Source organism: Dama dama, chromosome 4 (assembly GCF_033118175.1).
Source record: "Dama dama isolate Ldn47 chromosome 4, ASM3311817v1, whole genome shotgun sequence".
Classification (NCBI taxonomy): Eukaryota; Metazoa; Chordata; class Mammalia; order Artiodactyla; family Cervidae; genus Dama; species Dama dama.
Window position 1 is genome coordinate 27,564,408 of NC_083684.1, and position 26,082 is coordinate 27,590,489.

Consider the following 26,082-nt stretch of genomic DNA (forward strand, 5'->3'; position numbering starts at 1 on the left):
GCCATCATCAAAAGTGCCTCTGACTTAAGTGCCTAGTTCTTTTTTTCTGGAAGGAATGTTAATGTCAATTATTAAGTAATTTTAGCTTTTCAAAGTTAAAATTTTTAATCTATTTGTGAGAGTAGTGGTGGCATAAAAACTGACTAAGAAAAAAGTTCATTATTAAGTGATTTCTTTTCTTTTATGATAATTGATAGATCCATGTCTTACACTTAGCAGCTGTCTGGTTGGTTGTTGCCGTATAACAAGCTACCCAAAAACTTCATGATTTGAAACAGTAATAATCATAATCATTATTATTATTTTTGTCCACAGATCTGCTGTTTGGCAGGGATCAGAGGGGAAGGTTCATCTCTGCTCCATACAGCACCAGCCAGGACAGCTTGACCAGAGGCTGAAGGATCTGCTTCCAGCGGGCTCATTCAGCATGGCTGAGGCTAAGGACCAGGGGCTCAGGTCCTATGGGCAAGGGGAAAACAGCAGAACCGCTGCCCAAACCCTTGCTCTAAGAGAGGCCCAAACTCTTCACAGCTTCTAGCAACATAAGGTTGTGTCCCAGGATGACTCCAGTTCCTTTTAAAATGCCTGCCTCAGAAAGCTCAGTGCTGCCAGAATTTAAAGATTGTTCTTGCTAACATCTGATGAAAAGCCCCAACTGTCCCCTTCCTACAGCATTTACTAAATAGGGTTTACAATTGTGATGCCTTCCTCTGCCCTTCTGAGATGTACAGTCACTCCTTGGTCTCTGCAGGGCATTGGTTCCAGGAGCCCTACAGACACAATATCTGCTGGCGTCGAAGTCACATAAAACATCGTAGTATTTCCATACAAGCTATGCACATCCTCTTGTAAACTTTAAATCAACTCTAGGTCACTTACAATACCTGACACAATGTAAAGAAATTGAAAGTGTTAGTGGTTCAGTCGTGTCTGACTCTTTGCAAGTCCATGAACTGTAGCCTGCCAGCTTCCTCTGTCCGTGGAATTCTCCAGGCAAGAATACTGGAGTGGGTTGCCATTCCCTTCTCCAGGGGATCTTTCCGAAGCAGGGATCAAACCCAGATCTCCTGCATTGCGGGCAGATTCTTTACCATCTGAGCCACCAGGGAAGCCCCACTCAATAGAAGTGCTTTGCAATTAGTTTTAAATACAATGTAAATGCTGTGTAAATAGTTGCTAGGGTGTGTGGCAAACTCAGGTTTTGCTTTTTGGAAATTTCTGGAAATATTTTAAAATTTATTTTTAATTGAAGGATAACTGCTTTACAGTATTGTGTTGGTCTCTGCCATACAAAATGAATCAGCTCTAAGTATACATATATCTCCTTCCTCTTGAGCATCTCTCCCACCCCCTTCCTGGGAATTTTTTTAAAAAATATTTTTTGATCCACAGTTGGCTGAATCCGCCAATGCACAGCCTATGTTTACCGAGGGCCGACTGTATCATCTACAAATCAAGAGTGTCTTTCTTAGAGACCTGAAAGCCATTCCTTTGAAATGTAGTCCTCAGGAAGGACAGAGTCTCTGTTCCCAGTGTTTGTGAAGGATACAATTCTACCTTCAACAAATTGACAGCTAGCAGGCCCAGCCGCCCTAATTATATTTATACTCATTAACCCTCTTAATGGTTCGGCTTGAGCTCGTCTCTCTTCCCCCACCTTTCCTCTTTCATTTTCCCTTTAAATCCCTAGTCCTCTCCACACAAACCAGGACTGAGCCTGGCTCTTTCCCCTACTGTCAGGAGTGATGGAATAAAATGTTTTCATCCCTTTCACTGATGTCTGGCTTTATCTTTGACAATAGACTACCCTAAGTGACCTGGGCTTCCTTGCAGTATGGTGGCTGTATTCAAAGGGTCAAATGAAGAGAGAGAAAAGTGACTTCATACAAAACAGCAGTGCCTTGGGCTCCTGGAGCACGAAAACATTTTATACTATCAGTTCAGTTCAGTCACTCAGTCACGTCTGAATCTTTGCGAACCCATAGACTGCAGCACGCCAGGCTTCCCTGTCCATCACCAACTCCTGGAGCTTACTCAAACTCATGTCCATCGAGTCAGTGATGCCATCCAACCATCTCATCCTCTGTCATCCCCTTCTTCTCCTGCCTTCAATCCTTCCCAATAACAGGATCTTTTCCAATGAGTCGGCCCTTCCCATCAGATGGCCAAAGTATGGGAGCTTCATCTTCAACATCAGTCCTTCCAATGAAAATTCAGAGTTGATTTTCTTTAGGATTGACTGGTTTGATCTCCTTGCAGTCCAACAGACTCTCAAGAGTCTTCTCCAACACCACAGTTCAAAAGCATCAATTCTTTGGCGCTCAGCTTTCTTTATGGTCCAACTCTCAAATCCATACATGACTACTGGAAAAACCATAGCTTTGACTAGACGGACTTTTGTCACAAAATAATGCTCCTACTTGTTAATACTATACCCCTTTATAAACCAAAGAGGACTGGAAATAAAGTGATTCATATAGATTTGAAAAGAGAAAGCAAAGAAAAATGAAGTTTAAGACAACTGGGCCACAAAGAGTCAGACACGACCGAGTGACTTTCACAAGCAAGTGAATAAATGAAGGATTGTAGATACATAAATATATCAGGAAAAAGAAAAAGACCTTAAAATATCTGGTTGAATCTCTTAAAAAAGTTTTTCATTTTATATGGAAGTTAATAATAATAAGTTAATAATATCTAATTTATTTGATTAAATAATATTGATGAGGCAAGAGCTTTTCAAGGATGATATTATCAATCTCATCAACAATATTCAACTTTTATTGAATGCCTCTTCAGTACAAGTGCAAGTGCAAGTCACTCAGTCATGTCCGACTCTTTGTGACCCCATGGACTATACAGTCCGTGGAATTCTCCAGGCCAGAATACTGGAGTGGGTGGCCTTTCCCTTCTCTAGGGGATCTTCCCAACCCAGGGACTGAACCTAGGTCTCCCGCATTGCAGACAGATTCTTTTTCAGCTGAGCCACCAGGGAAGCCAGTCTTTACCAGGTAAGCCACCAGGGGAAAATTCACTTGCTTAGTCTCCTAATAAACACATACTGAACATTACTGGCCAAGCAATATGTTAAGTGTTGGAAATAGAGATTATTATGTACTCATATTCTAGAAAATATATCAAATACAGCAAAGAATTTATAATGGTGGGACAAACACATCATGCAAAGTGAGTGGGCAGGGAGAAAGATGATGCCAAGATAATGTTCCAGATAAAGTTCAAAAGAAAATTTTGATCCATCCATTCATTATCTAATCTAAAATTCTGTAATCAAATGTAATGCCATCTATGTATATGAATGTGGATGATCTGTAATTGATACTATAAATAAAGGTTGAATTATTAAAAAAAAAAAAAAAAGACAACTGGGCAACTGAGAACAGAACAAATATGTCACTTAGGGGTAAATGTCAATTCACCCTATGGAGGAAAAATGAATTACTCCTTTCCAAAAAAAATCAAATAATTATTTGAAAATCTCACATAAAATTAAAACATAGAAAAGGAGAATTCCCTGGCGGTCCACCCGTTAGGACTCTGCTTCCATTGAAAGGGGCGCTGGTTGAATCCCTGATGGGGGAAATAATATACCACAAACCACTGCAGCTCGGACAAAAAAGAAATATAGGAAGGAACTAGAATTTGTAAGAGTGATGCCAAAATTTGAACTTAGGCAGACAGGCCCTTACTACTACCTTGGTTTTTCAGATTAGGACACGCAAGTGATAAGTATTATTTCTGAGGACGCTTTGAACACTAAACCTTCACGTGTCAACGTTTTTTAGATACTTTCTCTTCAGTACAACCCTGCTGAATGGGTCTCCCGATGAAGAGGTACTTGAAATGTAGATAAGTCGCTTTTATTTCACGCTAAGGGAGAGGACGCGAGATGACTTTTTTTTTTTAATATGATTTTTGATCCCCGTGGGCCGCCGGCATGGACTACATTTCCCAGCAGGCCGTGCTCCGAACTACGGGTGCCGACTTGAGGTCCAGCGCCGTTGGCGGCGGCGCAGTCACCGAGAGGGCGGCCGACCGGCGGGCGCTTCGCGGTTTGAATGGCTACGGGCCCGGGCCCTTGGCTCACCTGAGGACCCGCCGCACAGGTGTACGCTATGCCGTCGGGAGGCGACCAATCGCCGCCGCCCCCGCCTCCCCCTCCGGCGGCGGCGGCGGCCTCAGATGAGGAGGAGGAGGACGATGGCGAGGCGGAGGACGCCGCGCAACCGGCCCGGTCGCCGGCCCCTCAGACCCAGCAGCGGTTTGACGAGCTGTGCAGCCGCCTGAACATGGACGAGGCGGCGCGGGCCGAGGCCTGGGAGAGCTATCGGAGCATGAGCGAGAGCTACACGCTGGAGGTGCGCCCGGGGGGAGACCAGCGGCTTGCGGGGCCTAGCGGTCCCGCCCCGCCGCGGGGGATGGGGGCCCTTCTCTCTCCGGCTCGGGCGCCCAGTGGGGGGACCCCCCCCCCCCACCCAGGTCAGCCCCGGCTCTCCCGGTCCCCCAGCCTGGAGCGGGAAGGGAGTATTTTCTGCTCACTTTCGTCCTGGAAACCTGGCTTTTGAAAAGCCCTTAGCGGCCCTAAAAGTGAACTCTGTCTCGGTTCTCTTCCCTCTTCCATTCCGAAGAGGGAACAGCCTTTGCCCTGAACTAGCACCTCGAGGCTGAGGTCGTGTTGGGGTCTGATTACAAAAATACAGCCATCTGGTTGGCCGACTGAACAGGTGCAGTTGTCAGGACCGTACTCAAAAGGGATGGGGGTGGGGGGCTTGCCTGCGCTAGCACTGTAATTAACCCGATTTTAGCGTCTGCATTTCCAGGCTTCTCCTTAAGTTCTTTGCAAGCTGTACCTAATTGCCTTTGTCCAGGCATTGCGATTTGAGTAAATGCGTTACGTTTCGGGCTGTGTTTGTGTATTTGTAAACAAAGACGAATCTTCCCGTGAGCGGATGAAACGGGCTTTCCTCCTACCTGGATATAGACTCATATCTGTCTCTAGGAAGTCAGGACTGCGGCGATCTTGAGGACCTATGGGTCACCCCAGACACTGCACAGGATTCTTAAGAGTCGCTGTCATCTAGACATGTTTTGTCCCTTTCTTCGGACGGGGCTTGCAATTGAGAAAAATGGCCATTCTAGCCAGTGAGGCTCAACTCTGTAGGCACCTCCCCTTTACGGGCCAATGGGAAGTGACACGGAAGTCTGTATTGTTTATCTGCTGTCTGACTGCTCGTGGGAGTGGTATTTAAACTGCGGGCCATACGATTTTCTTAAGTAGTTTAATAGTTTGTGGAAAGAGTAGGGCAAATAGGCTCAGAATGGGAAGGCCTAACCGAGGTGTTATTGAACTGTAATACGGTGTTTTTGCCTGTGTGGCACTCACTAAGTTTATTCTTTTTTTTTTTTTTTATTCTTGCATTAATAGAATTTTAATTTAGTTACATCTAGAGGAGGGGAACGGAGAAGGCAATGGCACCCCACTGCAGTACTCTTGCCTGGAAAATCCCATGGATGGAGGAGCCTGGTAGGCTGCAGTCCATGGGGTCGCTAAGAGTCGTACACGACTGAGCGACTTCACTTTCACTTTTCACTTTCATGCATTGGAGAAGGAAATGGCAACCCACTCCAGTGTTCTTGCCTGGAGAATCCCAGGGATGGGGGAGCGTGGTGGGCTGCCGCCTTTGGGGTCGCACAGAGTCGGACACGACTGAAGAGACTTAGCAGCAGCAGCAACAGAGGAGGGGAAAAGCTAGTAAAGTACTGGCTTTAGAACCTGACAGGACTTGGTGACTTTGGGCAATTTACTTAACTACTCCAAACTCAGTTTTGTGATATGTCCACTTGAGATATTTGCACCTATTTTACACAGATGTTCTGAAGGTTAAGTAAGGTAATGTGGAATTTCTGGAGCATAAAGCGTTCATGGATAGTGCTTTAGAATTCACAAAGCTCTTTCACATGCTTAGGTGATCTGACTGAATAGGCCATGTTATTGTTTATTTCCTAGTGGTTCCTGTGACAAAAGAGAAGGACTGTTTTTGGTGATGGGCATAAGTGCCTCCAAATAAGCTCTTATTTTACCCTCAGGGTAACCTTGTAAATTAAATAGAAAAAGCATAATTTTGCACTTTTTATGCTTAACTCACAGTGATTAAGTCGTATGAAGCCCAGTGTTATATAAACAAGTGACAAATAATAGATGGTTAGTTATGTTTAAAAATGTGTGTAAAATATGCTCAATTTTTTAAAAAAAGACTTTGATCTCAGATTCTTCGATCAGTTCACCCAATAAGTGAATCAATATTTATTTATTTTCCAAATACTTGTTGATCACCTGTTCTTTGCCAGACACTCTTATCTAGGTCCTGTGCGTAGAGCAGTGCACAGAAACATCAAAACCCCCGCTCTGGGGGACCGGCCGTCAGGGGTGCTGTCGGACCACGTGGGGTGTCAGTCTCATGGAAGGGCACAGTGGGAAATAAAATTCAGTTGATATTTAATACAGAATACTGGTTATAGACTTTCATCTTTTGATTTCTTGTATTTTCTGTCCTTGTTGCGACTTCTAAGGTATATGTTCTGAGAGAGAGAGAACCACGTGGAATCCCTGTTGCCTTTCCTGATCTTGAAAACTGCATCACTTTCATCTGTGCTGTTGGTGGAGCCAGATCAAAGTCAAAGAACAAACTTATACCTCTCCTTGAAAGACTGTGTCATAAAAGCATTTGGGACAGGAACATCATTGAAAATGCAGTTTCCCACAAGAATTTTTCAGTTGAAATATATATAGTTCATTAGCTCAAACTCAATTTTCTTTTCTTTCTTTCTTTTTTTTTTTTTTTTTACAGGGAAATGATCTTCATTGGTTAGCATGTGCCTTATATGTGGCTTGCAGAAAATCTGTGCCAACCGTAAGCAAAGGGACAGTTGAAGGAAACTATGTATCTTTAACTCGAATCCTGAGATGTTCAGAGCAGAGGTAACTATGTTAGAGTTTTTAAAGTGTGGCTAATATAAAAGCATAGTGACAGTAGGAATTCTCTTTTTCACTTTCTGAGCCTTTGTGCCTATGGAATGCTAAATTTAGAAGTTAGGTCATGGTTTTCCTTTGCCACATCTAAGTTAGTACCCATTATATTTTATTTCTTTGGAGAAAAATATTTAAATTTTAATGTATTTGACGCTTAAATGAGGAGCTTACTATTAAAGGTTATGACTTACCATTTTGAAATTATTGGGAGAATTCTAAGTAAAGATACTCTAAATTGAAAAGGTAAATATTTTATGGTCTTAAACTTGCAACTACATGCACAGGACTGGTATCTTCTATAAGTAATGTGTAAATACTCAGTTTCCTATTTGGGGGATAAGTAACACTATTACAAAATCAGTTGGAAGGCCAAAGAATGTTTTAAGGAGGAGGCAGAAATTTCTTTTTCTGTCTGTTGTGTAATTGAATTGATTATGTTTATTGAATTGATTATGTTTCATTATTTGGGCACTTTGGGTTAATTTTCTCATGGCTTATTAAAGGCTGGTGGGAAAAGGATGTTTGGCATTTTGGAGGAAATACCACTGTCAAAACTTAATGGACCTAGTGGTTTAAAAAAATCACTTACTTTAAAATAATTAACAAGAAATGTAATCTTTTAGCTGTAGTCTATTTATTAATCTTGAATTTCATCCTGAGTTATATTTAGGCCTAAGAATAAGAGGCAGTTGATAAGAATTGAACACCTTGGCTATAAACCTTAAAGAAGGTGCTAAGTATAATCATTGCAAAGAAGCAAAGTGGAGACAGAGTAATCTAGTTAAATGACAGATAAGGAACTTTAGAAGCAAAGGTCAAATTATGGAATAATCATTATAGACTTTACTAGTCTAAACTTATCTAATACTTTAACACAAGTAATTTCTCAGACTTCAGTTTTATTTCCATTTCAAAAGCTCAGTTTGTTTTTTTTTAAAGCTCAGTTTTTAACTTCTTACCTATGGGTTCAGGTTATTTACTTTTCTTCCATAATGGACTAAAGGAATTAAAAGCAAAGAGCAGTTTGGGACAAGATATTTACAGTGTAACAATGGTCAATATCCAGAATTAAATAAAGAACCACTAACAATAGTTAATAATTGACAAATAGCTACTAAAAACTGGGAAAAGTATATGATTTCACAGAAGCCTAAACTCAAATAGCTAATAGATGTAACAAATATATTCAGTCTCACCAGTAATCAAAGAAGCTCAAAGTAAAAATTAGCTATTATTTCATTCTCATCAGATTGGGGAAATTTGGAGTCTCATAATACCATTATTCAGGCTTCCCAGGTAGCGCTAGGGTTAAAGTACCTGCCTGCCAATGCAGGAGATGTGAGAGACGTGGGTTCAATCCCTGGGTTGGGAAGATCCCCTGGCGAAGGGAATGGCAACCCACTCCAGTATTCTTGCCTGGAGTATTCCATAAACAGAGGAGCCTAGAGGACTATAGTCTAGGGTCACACAGAGTCGAACACAGTCGACTGGAGCAACTTAGCATGCACGCACAATACCATTATGCAGGGAAATAGGAACTCTGTATTGCTAATGTACGTTAGAGAGAGTATAAATTGGCACAGTCACTCCAGTGGGAAATTTGGCATCAGCCCGTAAAGTTGAAGATGCATATTCTCTGACTCAGCAATTCTATTTCTTGGGGGTAATTCTTAAAGAAATTCCAGCATACATGTATAAAAATGTGTTCATTATAGCATTTTTTGTTACAGAGAAAAATTAGAAGGCTCCATTTCCATTGGTTGGGGAGTAAATGCAAAAAAATAGTAGTTCATATGGAGGAATAGTTTTAGCAATTAAAATGAATGAATTCAATCTATCCATATCAACATTAATCTCATAAACATTACTGAATGGGGAATTCTCCGATGGTTCAGTGATTAAGACTTCACACTCTCACTGCAGGGGGTGTGAGTTTGATAGGGAACTGGAATCCCACATGCTGCAGGACAAGGCCCCGAAACAAACAAAAAGCCATTGTTGAATGGAAAAGTAAGTTATAGAATGCTACTTACAGTATACTGCTTATATAAAACTTTAAAATCAGACATATAAAAAGATACTGTTGCTGGGTACATATATAACCACATAGTAAGTATAAAAACTTGGATGAGAAGGACTCAGACTATAGAATGATGGTTATCTTTGGGGAAGAAGAGTGAGAAATAGGATTGGGGGAGAGTACAAATGAGAACTTTGGCTGTTTCTATAGCATCTGAAGCAAACATGTCAAAGTTTATGTGCTATGTTAATATCCGTTGAATCAGTTGGTACATGAATGTTGGTTTTGTTCTCTGGTTACTTACTTATTTTACAGTATTGATGTGTATTTCATAATTAAAAAAAAAAACCTTAATCTCAGAAAAAGAGATTAGGAAAGTTAGATTTGGAAGATGAGAGAAATAAACCGACCTGTGAGACTAAGCCTGTCAGAGTCATGAGTTGTGATTTTATATCACTGTCTAAAAGTAATAATGAGTTAATGTTGATTTACTTTTATTTACCTATATTTGTATTAATTATGAAAATCTCACTTTTTATTTTTACTATCAGCTTAATTGAATTTTTTAACAAGATGAAGAAATGGGAAGACATGGCCAATCTCCCTCCACATTTCAGAGAACGCACTGAGAGATTAGAAAGAAACTTCACTGTTTCTGCTGTAATTTTTAAGAAATATGAACCCATCTTTCAGGACATTTTTAAATATCCTCAAGAGGAGCAGCCACGTCAACAAAGAGGAAGAAAACAGCGGTATGTTTTTATATTTGTTAAGCAGGAATACACACTCTTCTGTCTGTGCTACAGTTTTGATCCCTTGGTCCGCATCCCTCAGTTTATTTTGCCAGTCCTAAGAAATCAATGTGATTTCATAAGTAATCTTTTTTTCTCATCATAATTGCTTGCTTTTCATTTTATGTTAGCTCTGAAGAGTTTAGCTTCTTTCATGTTGCAAAGTGTGTGGAATCTGTGTTCATATAAACTTTTCCTTTTCGCAACCAACAATGCAACAACGGGACTATAGGTGCTCTCACCAATTAGCCACCTTGGGTATAGAATTTGATTACTTAATTTTCTTTTATTGACTGTATTGATTTTTTCTATTATTTTCTACATATTATAATACATATAAACTCTTTATGTGACTTTTATGTAAGACTGAGTAAATTCCCCTGAAAAGGCTTCTCCTTGTATTTGGATGTTTACAACCAGTGAAAAGTAGAGAAATTCAGTTGGGGGAGAGTAATTGATTTGAAACTGTCATGAAATTGTGCTTCTGACTGTGTCTGCAAAGTCTGAAACTGTACTCTGGCTCAATGTCTTCCATCTTTCCTGGCAGATAAGGGCAGTTATGGGATACAAATTCTTACTTTTCTCAGGAAAGTTGTTTCATAAAGTAGAAGTGAAAATAGAACTAGAAAGATGTTGACAAAAGTAGGGGAAAGTGAGTTATTATAATTGAATGAATAACGTTTGCTCCTCTTTCAATATATAAAAATGTTCCCAAATTGTGATGGATGTTTATAGTAAGTGAGCATCTTTAAAAAATAAAACAATGTACGCTTTTATATAGTTGACCCCACTGCTGTGGAAGCAGCCGGTCTGGTTTGCTTGCAGTTTTGGGGAATTGTCTGTTTATAATGAAGTACTGTAAAGTTTGGATAGAAGCTTGTTTCTGAGTCTGAATGAGCTGATATGATCATTTATAGAAAAATATAGAGTATCTTCTTTCCTTAAAGTGTTGCAGAAAATGATGTCAGATTGTATTTGCTTTGATATATGTTATTACATATATATATTATCAGTTCAGTTCAGTCGCTCAGTCATGTCCAACTCTTTGTAACCCCATGAACCACAGTATGGCAGGCCTCACTGTCCATCACCAACTCCCGGAGTTCACCCAAACTCGTGTCCATTGAGTTGGTGATGCCATCCAACCATCTCATCCTCTGTCGTCCCCTTCTCCTCCTGCCCCCAGTCATTCCCAGCATCAGGGTCTTTTCAAGTGAGTCAGCTCTTCGCATGAGGTGGCCAAAGTATTGGAGTTTCAGTTTCAACATCAGTCCTTCAAATGAACACCCAGGACTGATTTCCTTTAGGATGGACTGGTTGGATCTCCTTGCAGTCCAAGGGACTCTCAAGAGTCTCCTCCAGCACCACAGTTCAAAAGCATCAGTTCTTCAGCACTCAGCTTTCTTTGTAGTCCAACTCTCACATCCATACGTGGCTACTGGAAAAATCATAGCCTTGACTAGATGGACCTTTGTTGACAAAGTAATTCTATAATATATATTATAGAATTTTCTTAATTATGTTTATAGATTATATTGCTGGAGAAGGAAATGGCAATCCACTGCAGTATTCTTGCTGGAAAATTCCATGGACAGAGGAGCTTGGCGGGCTACAGTCCTTGGGGTTGCAAAGAGTGGACCGTGACTGAGCACATATGTATTATATTAGGTGTATATATTGCTTAATTCTAATTAAGAAAATTCTAAGATAAGTTTACTAAAAGATCTACATTTGTATCGCCCTAATGATAGTAATAATAATTCCTACCATTTACTGAGCATTTATTGTGGTGCAGGGACTCTGCTAAGACTTAAGTTAAGCATGTATTACTGGAGTTAATCACTACTTCAGCTTCATGAGGTTGATACTGTTGTTACATGTAGGGGAAACAAGCCTTTGAGAGGCTAAGTGATTTGGTCAAGGTCACACAGTAAGTGTGGAGCTCTTATTGAATCTTAAAGAGTCTGCCTGAGAGCCCATGTTCTCCTTATAAACTGGTCTTTGAAAATTTGTCATTGAATATTTATTGAGAGTTTACTATATGAACTACTTTGTTAGGTATTATGTAGGACACAAATATTAAAAACAAACACGCCAAAACCCAAACCCACAGTTACTGTCTTTTGAGAGCTTACAGTAAGTATTATAAGGGAGAGGCATGTATAAATGCAAAAGATAATAGAAATATAGGACTTCTGAGGCAAAAATAATCCACTCTGTATAAGCCAGTTAGGTAATGTTCCATGGAAGAAGTAGAAACATGTCTGAAAGGATGGGTAGGATTTTGGTACCCATCATTTGGTACCCGTTTTGGTGAATTTGGAGAGAGAGAGATTCTTCTATGCAGAGGATGAAGAATGAAAATACCACAGCAGCAAGGAGGAAATTTGGCTAAGTTGGTTGTTTGTTCCAGAGTTCTCAAGTTACAGAGCCAGTTTTGGGAGTAGCTTAATTTTTTTTCTCCCTTCCAGTTTTATAGGGATATAACTGACATACAACACTATATGAATTTAAGGAGTGCAGTATAATGATGTGACTTATGAAGTGATGACCACAATATATTTAGTGAACATTCAGCATCTCACATAGAAATACAAAATTAAATAGGAAAAAAAATTCCTTCTGATCAGAACCCTTTAAGATTTATTCTCTTAGCAACTTGCATATATTAACCTACAGCAGTGTTAATTATATTTATTACGTTGTACATTGCATCCCTAGGACTTATAACTGAAAGTTAGAATGGCTTGAGCGTTAAGCCTAAAAGTTTGACTTTTATCTTGGTAGGCATCAAAACTATGTAGTTTGTCATGTGTCTGTGGTGGGAAGGCTGCTTTTTAAAGCAGGGCCATGACGTTGAACCCTTGCCATCAACTGGTGAATGAAGCCCTACAATATGCTCCCCAAGGAGAGAAGGATCTTTTAGCGGATGAGGAGACTGAGACACATGGAAAGCAAGGGTACTGAGTTAATGACAGTGTGGGAACTAAACCCCAGTCTTCAGCTTCTTCTCCTCAAAACACCTTGTAAGAATAAGGGTATTGGGATATGGAGCCAACACATGTCTCATCTAAACACTGGCAGAGGTTTTGATAGAAAAGCCAGTTTTAAACAGGTCTAAAGCTCCCTTTAGCAGATGACTTAGCAAATACAACAGGTACTATTTTATTTTTCCCCCTCTTCTTCCCTACAACAGTACCTACAACAGGTATTCTTAATGATAGAAATATAAGGAATTATAGGAAGCCCAGAATTTCCACTGAAAAGTCCTCTCATGGGACTTCCCTAGTGGTCCAGGGGTTAAGACTCCATACTTCCACTGCAGGGGCACAGGTTTGATCCCTTTTTGGGGTAAGATCCTGCATGTCATGCAGCGTGCTCCCCCAAAAAAGTCTTTTTGTGGCTTAATATAATCTGGAATGTCTTTAGAGAGTGAGGGTTTACAGTTCATCAGCTGTGATAGAGGGAAAAAGATTGCAGGGCTATCTGACTGCATGTGTGTGTGCCAAGTTGCTTCACTCACGTCTGACACTATGTAGCCTGCCAGGCTCCTCTGTCCCCTGGGATTCTCCAGGCAAGAATACTGGAGTGGGTTGCCCTGCCTTTCTCCAGGGGATCTTTCCTACCCAGGGATCAAACTCACATCTCATATCTCCTGCATTGGCAGTCAGGTTCTTTACCACTAGCGCCACCTGGGAAGCCAATCTGACTATATACATGGGTCTTAAAGCAACATTAGCCTTGCTGATGTCATCAAAAGAGCTATTGTTATTTTGTTAATTTCATTCGTACTGTTATTTTGTTCGTACCCTTATTCTAACAAGGTGCTTTGAGGAGAAGCTGAAGACTGGGGTTTAGTTCCCACACTGTCCTTAACTCTGTACACTTGCTCTCCATGTATCTCAGTCTCCTCATTCGCTACAAGATCCTTCTCTTGGTTATCATATTATAGGGCTTTATTCACCACTTGATGGCAAGGATTAAACGTCATTGCCCTGCTTTGATGAACTCATTAAAAAATAGAACTCATTTTATTTTCCGCCTTAGCTTTCTTGACCTGGAAAAGCGTCTACAGTTCTTCGGAATTTTTCTTCTGAGCGAGCTTTCCCTCGCTCTGAGCTATCTCCTTACCTGTGTTCAATTGGAGCAGAACTTCTTGCACGTTTTCCATGAGCAATGAATCTGCCGTCACTCCCTCCAACTGTGGGTTTTGCTTCTCACCTAGTTTACAGTCATGTGTCATGTCTTTTTCTGATTCTTCTGTTATCTCATGACTTTTTTCTCCCCCCAAAGGCGACAGCCCTGTACCGTGTCTGAAGTTTTCCATTTTTGTTGGGTGCTTTTTATATATGCAAAAGGTAAGGAAAGCGTAATATTTATTTCAATATTAGCTTACTTAAAAGTTCAGGTACTGTCAACCTATAATGTGTATCAGGAAAAGATGCTCACTGAAAAATTTCTCGAGGATTTGAATCCCACATTCTTTTTTTTAAGTATTGCCTTTTAATAAATCTTTTTAATTTCTTTTCCTTCTTTTTTTTTCCTTTGATATTTCCTCCCTTCCTCCCTCTCGATCTCCCTCTGTTCTAAAAGACAAAAAAAATTATTTATTTGTGGCTGCGCTGGGTCTTTGTTGCTGTGCATGAACTTTTTCTAGTTGTGGCGAGCAGGGGCTACTCTCTGAATGTTGAGCTTTTTTTTTTTTTTCATTTGTTTTTATTAATTGGAGGCTAATTACTTTACAGTAGGGGCTACTCTCTAGTTGCGGTGCACAGGCTTCTCATCGCAGTGGTTTCTCTTGCAGAGCACAGGCTCAAGGGCGCTCAGGCTTCAGTAGTTGTGATGCACCGGCTTAGTTGCTCCGCAGCATTGGATTTCTTTACAGTATACCAAACATCGTGCATTAAATGGAATATCCTTTAGTTTTGTTCTTACACAACATCTTTTCCAAAGCATATTATCTCTGAATTATGGGCTGAAAACACATTAGTGTGTCTGTGCTTTTGTCTTGGACATGTATTTTGCACAAGACATGCCTTACATAATGAAGTGGGACTAATCATTCTCAAAGTAATTTAGATTACTTTTTATGCCTTGTTCAGATAAACATGCTTGCTCAAATGTCTTTAGATACAATTTATTTTTGCTGCCCTCTCTTCTCACTTAACCTGCCCAAGGTCTGCATTCAGTGGAATACATTTTTATAACTATCATTGTCCTCTCTGTGTTTCTGTGTAAAAATGATTCTTAGTAATATAAGGAAGAAAAGAAAGTACGGTTCCATAGCTTTTTCTGTAGACTGTGTAGAATGCCTTTGCCATTAAGATAGCCTAATAAAATGCAGAGCTAAAATCAAAGAATTATAGAGCTGAAAGGTGTTTCTTCAATAGGAGAGATTCTCACTATTAGGTCAACTTGCCCAATATATTTATTTTAAAGAGTAAGTTACTGAGGCCCAGAAACCAGCTGCTGGAACAAGAGCTAGGGTTTGAATCCACATCTTCCAGCTCTTGGTTTCATGCTGGGGGTGTGGGTCCTCCGGCAGGGATGTGTCACTCTGTCGGTGTCACTGTGATTTGTCTATAGGTTACAACTCATCCTGCCTTCCCCGAGCTGCATGCTTGATTGAAAAGAAAAATCTTGCCTTGTCAGAAGTAAGCTCTTGGTTATTTTTGCTTTCCATCACACTGCATGTTTCTCTAGTGCAGATGAAGGTGGTGTGATCAGTGGCATGAAATGTAGAACATCTTAAGAGCACATAAACTGTTTTCATGATAGTTTGAACATTTGCTGCCCCTTGGCTTACTGTGGCTGGTGTTATATATGAGATTAATCTTGGCTGTAGGTTATGGGCAGGTATATCTGACTAGAGGATTTTTATCTGTTTGATGTCTTTTTGGTATATGTACACTTGGAGGTAAGTATTTAGTACTGATATATAAATTACTGGAAAAGAAGTGTATTGCCCTCAAGTAGGTTTTGGTCTCAGTTGAGCAACTGGAGTGGCATAGTTTTTGTCTCTACAGTTAACTCAGTGTTTGAATTTTATCTTACTGTTATTAATTGTCTATAATTATTTGGTCTGAAGAGCCTTTTTCTACTCACAGTCCAGTGCTGTGATCATTCATGATTCACTACGATCTTTTCCAGTAGAGTAGGTTAGTTGGTTTTATTCAGTTCTCGATTTCATTATTTGGGGGGAGGAGGTGTATTCTTTTATGGGCATCTTTTTCATGACTTTGTGTGCAACAGTGGGCATCCCAGATAATCTCATTCCTGATAAATAAGCTAACATTTGCCTGTTATCTTTGTTGACTTCCAATGGCAAGTACATACCAGTGACAAGTTTGGGCTTGTTGTCATGAAGGGCTTTGTGGCCTGAAGACCGTTAGGCACCGCTTCCTGTTTTACATGATATCCCAAGTCTTTAGTCAGATTATCTTTGTTGATTGAAAGATAAAATATTTCACAAAGTGGGATTTATTTCTAAAGTCAGGATTGGAAAGGTAGACTGTGTCATGTTAGGAGAGTCCTGGAATTTAGATTCTGATCTTTAGGGGCATTTAAGTTTCTCGTAAGAAGTTACTGGGCTGCAGATTTTTTCCTTCTATGGCAAGTACACACCAGCGACAAGTTTAGGCTTGTCAGTGTGATGGGCTTTTTAATTTGAAACTGGTAGGTACCACTTCCTGTTTTACATTTGAGGAATTGAGTATATTTTAATATTAAGCATCTTTATAGTCAAACCAAGCAAGTTAGTTTCATTATATCAATGCAGAATTTAACCTATTAATTATCATTTGTGTTTTTGGCGACAGAAAATTTTTTTTTTCTCTTTCTTTAATTCATTTAAATTCATTTGTTGAAATGTTTCACCTATTTAAAAAAATGAATTGCTTATCCTGATATGCTGAGGTAAGTGGTAACTTTCTTTAGAGGAAAGAAGAAAACAAGCCTGAAACAAAGTAGTGTGAGTGTGTGTTTGTATTTAGTGTGAAAATGTTGAAGTTTAGAAATAATTCTTCAGATGTATGTTAGCTATTTAGATTGAATTCATCTGTTACTATGAGAATGTAAAATCAATATGAAGCATATATAAGCAGTGTTTAATGGAAGGAGGGGTATGCTTAAAGGTACAAAATATCTAGAACTATGTTTTAATTTCTAAGAATAACTCTTTTAACTGCCTGTAAAAACCTGTTTTCAATGTTAGAGATAAACCAGAACTACAAAAGTTATATATTTCTATAGGTTTAGGTTTTGGTTTACTTTTTTCTCTGTTACCAGGCATCAGCAATTATTCCCAGGATATTTGCTGTAGAAATGAAATATCTTTTACTGTGATCCTGTTGCGTTAGTTTGTATGAGCTTGTATTACTATATCAAAAAGCATTGAACTATTACTATTAGGGGTCTGATGATAGTTTCTGGTCTTTTTAAAGTACATATATGCTAAAAAATAATTATATTAATAATTTTTTAGCTTTTCCCAAATAAGTACTTATACCAGTTTTCCTGACAGAAAAGTATTTTCATATACAACAATTTCTTACAGCTTGAGATAATTTATGAAGTTGTGTTCAGTGTTTTCAAAAGAAAAACCAGTGAAAGTAAGTTTGGACAGGCATTTAATAAATGCTTATTTAACAACTATTAAGTGAATGGCATTTTTAGTAAAGTTTTGGTTTTTCTTAAACTCTTAGAAATTTATTAAACAGTAAGTAATATTTCAAAATGTAAATTTGCCAAAACACTTTCTGTAGCTCTTGAGTCAGCCTTGCATATTGTTGTATAATGTCATTTTAATTAAAGGAAGAAATTATTTTTATAATATTGTAAAGTTGATGCAGATTTGACTCTATAATTGTTTATAATCCTGTAGGTAATTTTCCCATGATTAGTGATGATTTGGTTAATTCTTATCATCTTCTGCTGTGTGCTTTGGACTTAGTTTATGGAAATGCCCTTCAATGTTCCAATCGTAAAGAACTTGTGAACCCTAATTTTAAAGGTAAGTTTGTAAATCAGGGACTCCGGTGACTCACATGTCTACACTATGTTTACTCTTGGGGGTTGTATACATAGTACAGGTTTCCTAGCATCAGAGAACATAAATGCTTTTCCACGCTTCATCACCATAGTTATCCCAGAGTACTGAGAACTAGGAGTTGAGCTCTCTGTAAAAATATTTGTAGAAAGAAAAATTGCAAATACCACAACATTTTAAAAGTGTTAGATGACAACTTTAGAAATTTCTGAAATATATACTCAATGAGAAGAAGGAATTTAGAAATCTGGAATAGCAATGATGACATTCGAGCTGACGGTGGTTTTGTGTGTTGGCAAGTATCATGCCTGACACATAGGAGGAAGTCAAAGATTTATTGAAAGATTTATTCATTCAAATCTTTTCTACAGAAGAGGAGTACCTATGGTTCTAAAATAATTAAAATGCATTTTCAGCTCTAAAAGGTATGTGGAAATGATAATTATTTTGGTAATGCATTTAGTAGGCTTTAAAGTGTAGAATTTCTATGAATGATATACAGTAAGAGGCCAAATTATGATTTATAAAGCAAATATTTTAAAAGTACTTATTGAACTAGTATGTAATGCTGTTGCTGCTTGAATAATACTTTGGTAGGATTCTGAGTGATTGTCAGTTTTGAAGTGGTTATGATTAGAATTTCAACTTGTCTGACTCACGAGGTAGATTTTTAAAGTTAGTGGAGTTAATTAACTTCAGTTGCTCCTGGTTTGGTAAGCCTAGAGTTCTCCATATTCTGTCCTTTCATTTATTTTCTTCCTAACTCCCTTTTGTGTTTCTATATTGCTGGTCCCCTTCACTTTTTCCCTCTTATTTATTTATTATTGTTATTTTTTTTTTGCCTTGCATTGAGTCTAGGGCAAGGAGGGCTGTAAAGTAATAAAATAAAAACATCTAATATAATTAAATCAAAGTATATGAAGAGTATGTGCTTTGAACAGTAACTTTTCTCAAAGTGACTTTTTTATTTGAATGTAACACTTCTTTGCAAAATTTTATTTTTCTGTTTTGTAGATGTTATAGTAGTATAAAAAATAATTTTTTAGTTTTTCTTTTTTAACTATCTCCAGATAGATAACTGGATAACTGAAATCTTTTGAGTCATAATAAAAGCTTTACTTCTATTTCCTATTTTTGAAGTGTATTTAAATGGTTAAATTAGTACCTTACACTATTTCCTATACAAGCATGTGCTAGCAACTCATGTGCTGATTAGACTCTCTGTTATTTATATTTTAATTTATTATAGTTAGGCTTGTTGAATGCTACCTGATATCCCTGTTCTGTGCTTTTACCCTTCATAGGTCTATCTGAAGATTTTCATGCTAAGGATTATAAACCTTCCTCCGACCCACCTTGCGTTATTGAGAAGCTGTGTTCCTTACATGATGGCTTAGTTTTGGAAGCAAAAGGAATAAAGGAACATTTCTGGAAACCTTATATTAGGAAGCTTTATGAAAAAAAGGTTTGTAAGTAGTAAAGAAATGATTTGAAAATATTTTCTGGGTAAAGACTTGATTTAATATGATGACTTAAGGATCTTTTTTTCCATCATAGCTCCTTAAGGGAAAAGAAGAAAATCTTACTGGTTTTTTAGAACCTGGGAATTTTGGAGAGAGTTTGTGAGTACTTCTGTTATAAAAAGTGTTTTCATACTTTATGTGCTCAGGGAACGTCAGAGTTTAATGTTTTTATTGTTTGTATCCTGGAAAAATAGAATATGTTTTATGGCAGAATATAGGGATGCAGTAAAAAAATTCTATCAACTCTTACTCAAAGCACATGTTTTGAAGTAGTTGAAAATTGTGCGGCCATTCTTTAAAGTTTCGATAGTTAAGTTTTGGAGTCATCATTTTTGAAAGAAATCCTTCTGGAACTACCCAGGTGGTGAATGATGATGTAGAAGCACTGAGGTCTTCACAGGTGCCTGGAACAGCCAGGAGAGAGAACTCGGCTGGCAGCTTGGTACAGGGCACCCACCCTGGAACACTGTCAGCAAAATACACTTCCCGTGCAATGCATGAGCATAGTGGAGCACCCTGCATTTTTATACTCCTGTTTTTATCTTAGTGATCCCACTGAAATTTAACTTTCACAGAACTGTTAGAATTTTTAGTAAACGAAAACAGTGAAACAAGTAGCCTCACACAACCTCAAATGGCAGTTCTGCAAGTGTACATTTTGCCTGTTTTTTTCTCCCCCCCTCTAGTAAAGCCATCAATAAAGCCTATGAGGAGTATGTTTTATCTGTTGGGAATTTAGATGAGCGGATTTTTCTGGGAGAGGATGCTGAGGAGGAAATTGGGACTCTCTCAAGGTGCCTGAATACTGGTTCAGGAACAGAGACTGCTGAGAGGGTGCAGATGAAAAACATCCTGCAGCAGCACTTTGACAAGGTGAGTCAAGCCGTGCCGGAAGGGGGGCACCATGGGAGCAGACACGCCCGAGGCTCTGCTTCATTTCGGCAACTGTGTGTGTGTGTGCGTTTTACTGGCTTCCAGTACGAAAAAGAAAATTCACATCCTACCTATTGCAGTGGAAAAGGTTATCTCTGTCTTTATTATTTTAATTTTTGTTGACATTGACTTTCACAAATTTTGGTTAGAGCTTCGGAAAAGAATTTAATATACATGTCAACGAATGCCTCAGGCTGGTTGTTGGTTTTGAAAAGATGGGCCAGGAATATACAGCTTTTACATACTGAACATAGTAGGCATTTCGAAAATGATTGACCCGAATTAGTACCTTCATCTAAGACACTAGGGAAACTGAGAATCTGTAGTCTTTAAGAAAACTCTCTTAAACGGTGTTTCTGGATCATGTGTCATATCAGGCAGGATGATAGAGACTGAGAGTTTCCCTTCCATTGTGTGGTGTTCATAGAAAATAAGCAACTTCTGATAGGTACTTCCAGAGGAAGTATGGCTAATTCCAAGGGGTCACTCACCTGTAAGACCAGACTCAAGGCTGGTTTGGTTTTTTCATTCAGCAAATATTCTCAAGATATTCTATATACAGGTTGTGTCCTAGACACTGGGGCTACATCAGTGAACAAAACAGCTATGAATATCCTGTTTAATATTCTGGTGTGGGGAGATGGATAAGCAATAACCAGACAAGTAAATATATAGTATATCAGATGATGATAAACGAAGAAAACTAAAATAAAGTAGTAGAACAAAGTATTGAGGAGAAGAGAGAATGGGTGGGCCTTGGGCTCCTGGGTGTAGATAGGGTGGTTGGAAAAGGCGTCTCTGAGGAGGTAGTATTAATGCAGACCTGAAGAAGGTGAGGAAGCAAGTTATGGGAACAGCTGGGAAAGGTATTTGAAACCAAGACAGCAGCAAGCACAAAGCCACTAGGTACGGATCTGATTGGCTTTTTAAAGGAACAGTGAGAACACCAGTGTGGTAGAAATTGAATGAGTGAGAGAAATATGGCTAAGAAGTGAAGGAGGGTGGACCAAGGGGACAGGCCAACCATATAGGGCTGTGAAAGCCATGAGAAGAGGTTCACTTTTGCTCTGCTTGAGAGGAAAGCCATTAGGAAGGTGTTGTAGAGAACAGTGACTGATGGGATCTGGTTTACATTTTTAAAAGGGCTCGTGAAGAGGTGGGATGGGGCAGGGGTGGGAGTAAGGAATTAAGAGGCTATTGCAATGATTCTGGTGATAATTCATGGTGTTTTGAATCAGAGAAATGGTTGTATTTGGGCTCTGTTATGGAGACAGCATCCACAGAATTTCTTGCACAAGTGTGCAAGAAAGAAAACAGTGAGGACTCCAAATGGGTGTATGGTATAAAAGCTAATGTCCTTACAGATGTCTGGAAGGTCTTCCGTGATCTAGCCCCACTCCCTCTCTGAATTCATCTCTCACCACCTTCTTCCTCACCGTTTCCACTCATGTCACATTAACCTCCTTTTTCCTTCTTCAGATATGCCAGGCATACTCCCAACTCAGAGCGAGCTGTTTCCTTGGCCTATGGTGTGTTTCTTCAAGATACTCATGTGGTTTACTTGTTCACTTCCTCCAGATCTCTAATAACCTGACTACTATATAAAATAATAACCACCAGCATCCTCCCATCATACCTCAAGACTTCTTTTCCCTCTTACTCTGTGATTAGTGTTAGTATTAATCACTGTCTGATGGTCGGTAGATAGGTAGAAAGAAATGTTTATCTGAAGATGATAGGTAGAGAAAGACAGAAGGAGGAAGAGGGGAAGGAGGATAGATGGACTGTTCATTATCTGTCTCCTTGCATTAGAGTCTAAGCTTCAGGAGGTCTGTGACGAGTGTTGTGTTCAGTGCTTGTAGGCATTACATAATTATTTACTATTGACAGCTATTGAGGGAGAAAGAACAAGTCTAGGGGGGGTGACAATCAAGAGTTACAGTCATGAGCATGTTCAATGTGAGATGTCTTTTAGACATTCTAGTAGAGGAGCTGAGTAGCCAGTTAAGAGATACACAAGACTAGGGCTTCCCTGTTGGTCCAGTGGTTAAGAATCTACCTGCCAATGTAGGGGACACAGATTCAGTCCCTGGCCTGGAAAGATTCCACATGATGTGAACTAAGCAACTAAGCCCATGAGCTGCAACTACTGAGCCAGCATGCATATAGCCTGTGCTCACAACAAGAGAAGCCACCGCAATGGGAAGCCTGAGCATCGCAACAAAGAGCAGCACCCACTTGCTGCAACTAGAGAAAGCCTGCACGCAGCAACAATGACCCAGTGCAGCCAAAAAAAAAAAAGATGAATAAATCTTTAATAAAGAGAGAGATATAAGACAAGAGTTCACAGCAAATGTAAAGGCTATATATATAAGTACCTGTGTGTGTGCGCTCAGGTGTGTCTGACTCTTTCCGACCCCACAGCCTGTAGCTTGCCAGGCTCCTCTGTCCAGGCAGGAAGACTGGAGTGAGTTGCCATGCCCTCCTCCAGGGAATCTTCCCGATCCAAGATCAAAGCAGCATCTCTTATGTCTCCTATATTGGGTTCTTTACCTCTAGCACCACCTGTGAAGCCCATATGTAACGTCTTCACACACACATACACGTAAGAGTCATTAGGATACAGATGGCTTTTAAAGTCATGGAATTAGGAGAGGTTACCTAGTAGTATGCGTTGACAGGCAATAGAAGAGGTCTAAGGAGTTAAAGACTCTTCTTGATCAGAATGCACAGGAAGTTTTAAGCTAAGAACTTAAACGGGGCTACCAAGAAGCCCCATGCCGACCTTGAGGACTGTGGGCAGGAAGTTGTTTGTGGTTGTCTTACCTCATTTCCTCTGTGGAAGCACTGCTGCCTGTAGGCACCGTGGTGAGATGCTGCTGGCTGCTGATGCTGCTCCGCCCAGAAAGGCACCGGGTCACATACAGGGAAGACGGTGGCTGCAAGAAAAGCTGTCCGGGGACTCCGCTGATGGCCCAGTGGTTGAGACTCGGTGCTCCCAATGCGGGGGGCCCAGGTCTGATCCCAGTGCTGCAACTAAAGAACCTGCACATGGCAGCCAAGATCCCAAGTGCGGCAACTAAGAACTGACGAAGCCAGGAAAAAAAAGCTGTTAGGTACAGGGGGAAATCCTCTGAATGTAGTTAATCTACCTAGATCATCTTATTGACCTAAAAGAATTATAGAATTAACTTCTTTGAAGCAGAGTGGAAGTCTTGGCTCTACTCTTAAGTCACAGAGAAAGCGTATAGACTTATTTCTGTATAGTGCATTTCTGTGTTTTTCTGTATCTCGTGGAACTCGAACAGTTCTGTTGCCAGGTAAAATTTTTGGTTGGTGTTTTTACAACTGTCTCTGGAATAAGTACATTTACTACATAGGGAAACATAGTCCGTCTTGAGTATTAAAAAACTCTTAAGCCATCTTAACCTTTCAGAGTTTGTTGGAAGCATAGAAAAAGATATTTTATTAGACTATGTATTCATGCTTAAATTCTTTGGCATCAAGTTGTATCTTTTTCATTTTTGTGTTTAAGAATTTCACTTGAACTTATTTCTCTGAAGATCTGTCTGCTTGAGGGGGGAAAACCTATGATAGATTCTAGAAACTAAAGGAGGGGCAAGAAGACTGAAGAAGGCTCTTCTGCATCAGGTTGTGTTCTACATCTAGGAAGGTTTGCTTTATCCTCTCTGTAAAGCAGATTGGATTATTCAGATGGGCTTTTGTGAAATCATGGATTTCATTTGGGCTGGATTTAATTTTCAGCTTTCTTTGTGAGTCTTTGAATAATTACAAAAATAACAATAGATGGAGTTATGAAATTATGTTTGTCAGAGATAGCCTTAATATTTTCATGCTTCTTTTTGCTTTCAAGTTAAGTTTTGAAGGAGGATTATTAGGGAACTGTTCGTTATTTTAAACATTAACTTTTTTTTTTTTGTCTGTCCCACATGGTGAGGCTTGTGGGATCTTAGTTCCCAACCAGTGATTGAACCACAGTCCTTGGCAGTGAAAGTTCAGAGCCCTAACCACAGGACTGCTGGGGGGAATTCCCATAAATATTTAACTTTTAAGAGACAAACTTCTTGGTTGGCTAAAGTATAGATTGTCCTTTAACACAGTTTCACATGGATAATGATGTCCCTTAGTGGTGTTATATTTAAATTCTAAGAAAGTGGTGACATTTGAATCACTAATATCTATGAATAATATAAAGTCTGATTGGCTTGAATTCCCATTTATGAAGTGATTGACAGTCTCTTTGACCTAAAATAATGTTCCTTTCCCCCCCTTTAGTCTAAAGCACTTAGAGTCTCCACACCTCTTACCGGTGTGAGGTACATTAAGGACAGCAGCCCTTGTGTGACTCCAGTTTCTGCAGCTACACACAGCTTGAGTCGCCTTCACACCATGCTCACGGGCCTCCGGAACGCCCCAAGTGAGAAGCTGGAACAGGTCCTGAGGTTAGTTGGAGCCCTTCTTGCCTTCTAAGATTTGGTTGTTGACTGTCTCCCAAGTTTTTATTTTAATATTTTGCCATTTGTGCCTTAATTCACCCATTGAAAATTTTATATCAGTGTTATGCTCAGTTCTGTTGTTAGTCCTTAGAGGACATAGAAGGTATGAATAGAAAATGATCCTTTTTTCTCAGTATCTTAGTCCATTTGGGCTGCTATAGCAGAATATGGTAGGCTGAGTATTGGTGGCTTAGAGACAACAGACATTAATTTCTAACAGTTTTAAAGGCTGGAAGTCCAAGATCAAGGTGCTAACAGTCAGTGTCGGGTGAGGACTGCTTCCTGGTTCGTAGACAGCTGTCTTTTTGCTGTGTCCTCATGTAGCAGAAGGAAGAAGGGAGCTCGCTTGGGTTTGCTTTATAGGGGCTCTAATCCCATTCATGAGGACTGCCCCCCTCATGACCTAATCACCTCCCAAATGCCCCACCTCTGTACATTGTCACCTTGGGGATTAGATTTCAGTACATGAAATTGAGGCGGGAGTAGAGAGGGGAGCAGCTGCGGACACTCAGTTCATAGCTCTCAGATTTTTTTAAACATAGTTCAGGAGACAGTAACTGATAACACTACATACTATAGAATGAAACACTAAACTATCTATTATCAATTATTCTATCTTAAGATTTCAAGGAAAGAAGGATCAGTAAAGATGGGCATCTGTCAAAGGACTTCAGAATGAGGATTGAATCTGAGCAAATTTCTGAAGGGTGGGTCACATTTGAAAAGATAGCCAGTTAGATTCACAGCCAATGTAAAACCACTGTAACTTTTCTAAGTTCTATAAAATACCCTTAGCCTGAAAAGGAAGTCAGCTGCCTTTAGTTCCTTTGATCTGTCTGATACTAGTAAGAATATCAGGGAACTTTAGTGAAAAACACAATAGACTGAATTTCATTACCTGTGCATAATTTTTAGCAAATTTACTGGACAAAATTACCTCAAAGACTGCTCCTATTCCTAAACATTTATGATTTAATGACATAGACCCTGTGGGAGGCCATATAATTTCTGGCAGTATGGTATAAGAAAGCCCTATATAAACGTACAGTAATTTCCCACTCATAGCCACACATATTAAATACCAAGGCTGATCACTTTTCCTGTACATTTTTAAAAATGAAGTCTACTTTATTCATAAACTCGATTGTGATTGACGCCCAATAGGCTTTTTCTGTCTGACCTCTTCCTAAGTCATATTTCTCA

General features: G+C 39.4%; 1 protein-coding gene across 1 annotated transcript in view; it reads left to right on the forward strand.

Annotated features, from left to right (window-relative positions):
- Window positions 1–4,018: 4,018 nt before the first annotated feature.
- The window catches only part of RBL2 (RB transcriptional corepressor like 2), a 43,070-nt gene continuing 21,006 nt past the window's right edge, over window positions 4,019–26,082 (forward strand). Inside the window, exons 1-9 of the mRNA XM_061138516.1 lie at window positions 4,019–4,376; window positions 6,867–6,997; window positions 9,620–9,820; window positions 14,153–14,217; window positions 17,742–17,870; window positions 19,211–19,371; window positions 19,464–19,528; window positions 20,116–20,302; window positions 24,659–24,825. Coding sequence (XP_060994499.1) covers window positions 4,134–4,376; window positions 6,867–6,997; window positions 9,620–9,820; window positions 14,153–14,217; window positions 17,742–17,870; window positions 19,211–19,371; window positions 19,464–19,528; window positions 20,116–20,302; window positions 24,659–24,825 — 1,349 coding nt within the window. The 5' untranslated portion in view covers window positions 4,019–4,133. The remainder of the gene's footprint in view (window positions 4,377–6,866; window positions 6,998–9,619; window positions 9,821–14,152; window positions 14,218–17,741; window positions 17,871–19,210; window positions 19,372–19,463; window positions 19,529–20,115; window positions 20,303–24,658; window positions 24,826–26,082) is intronic.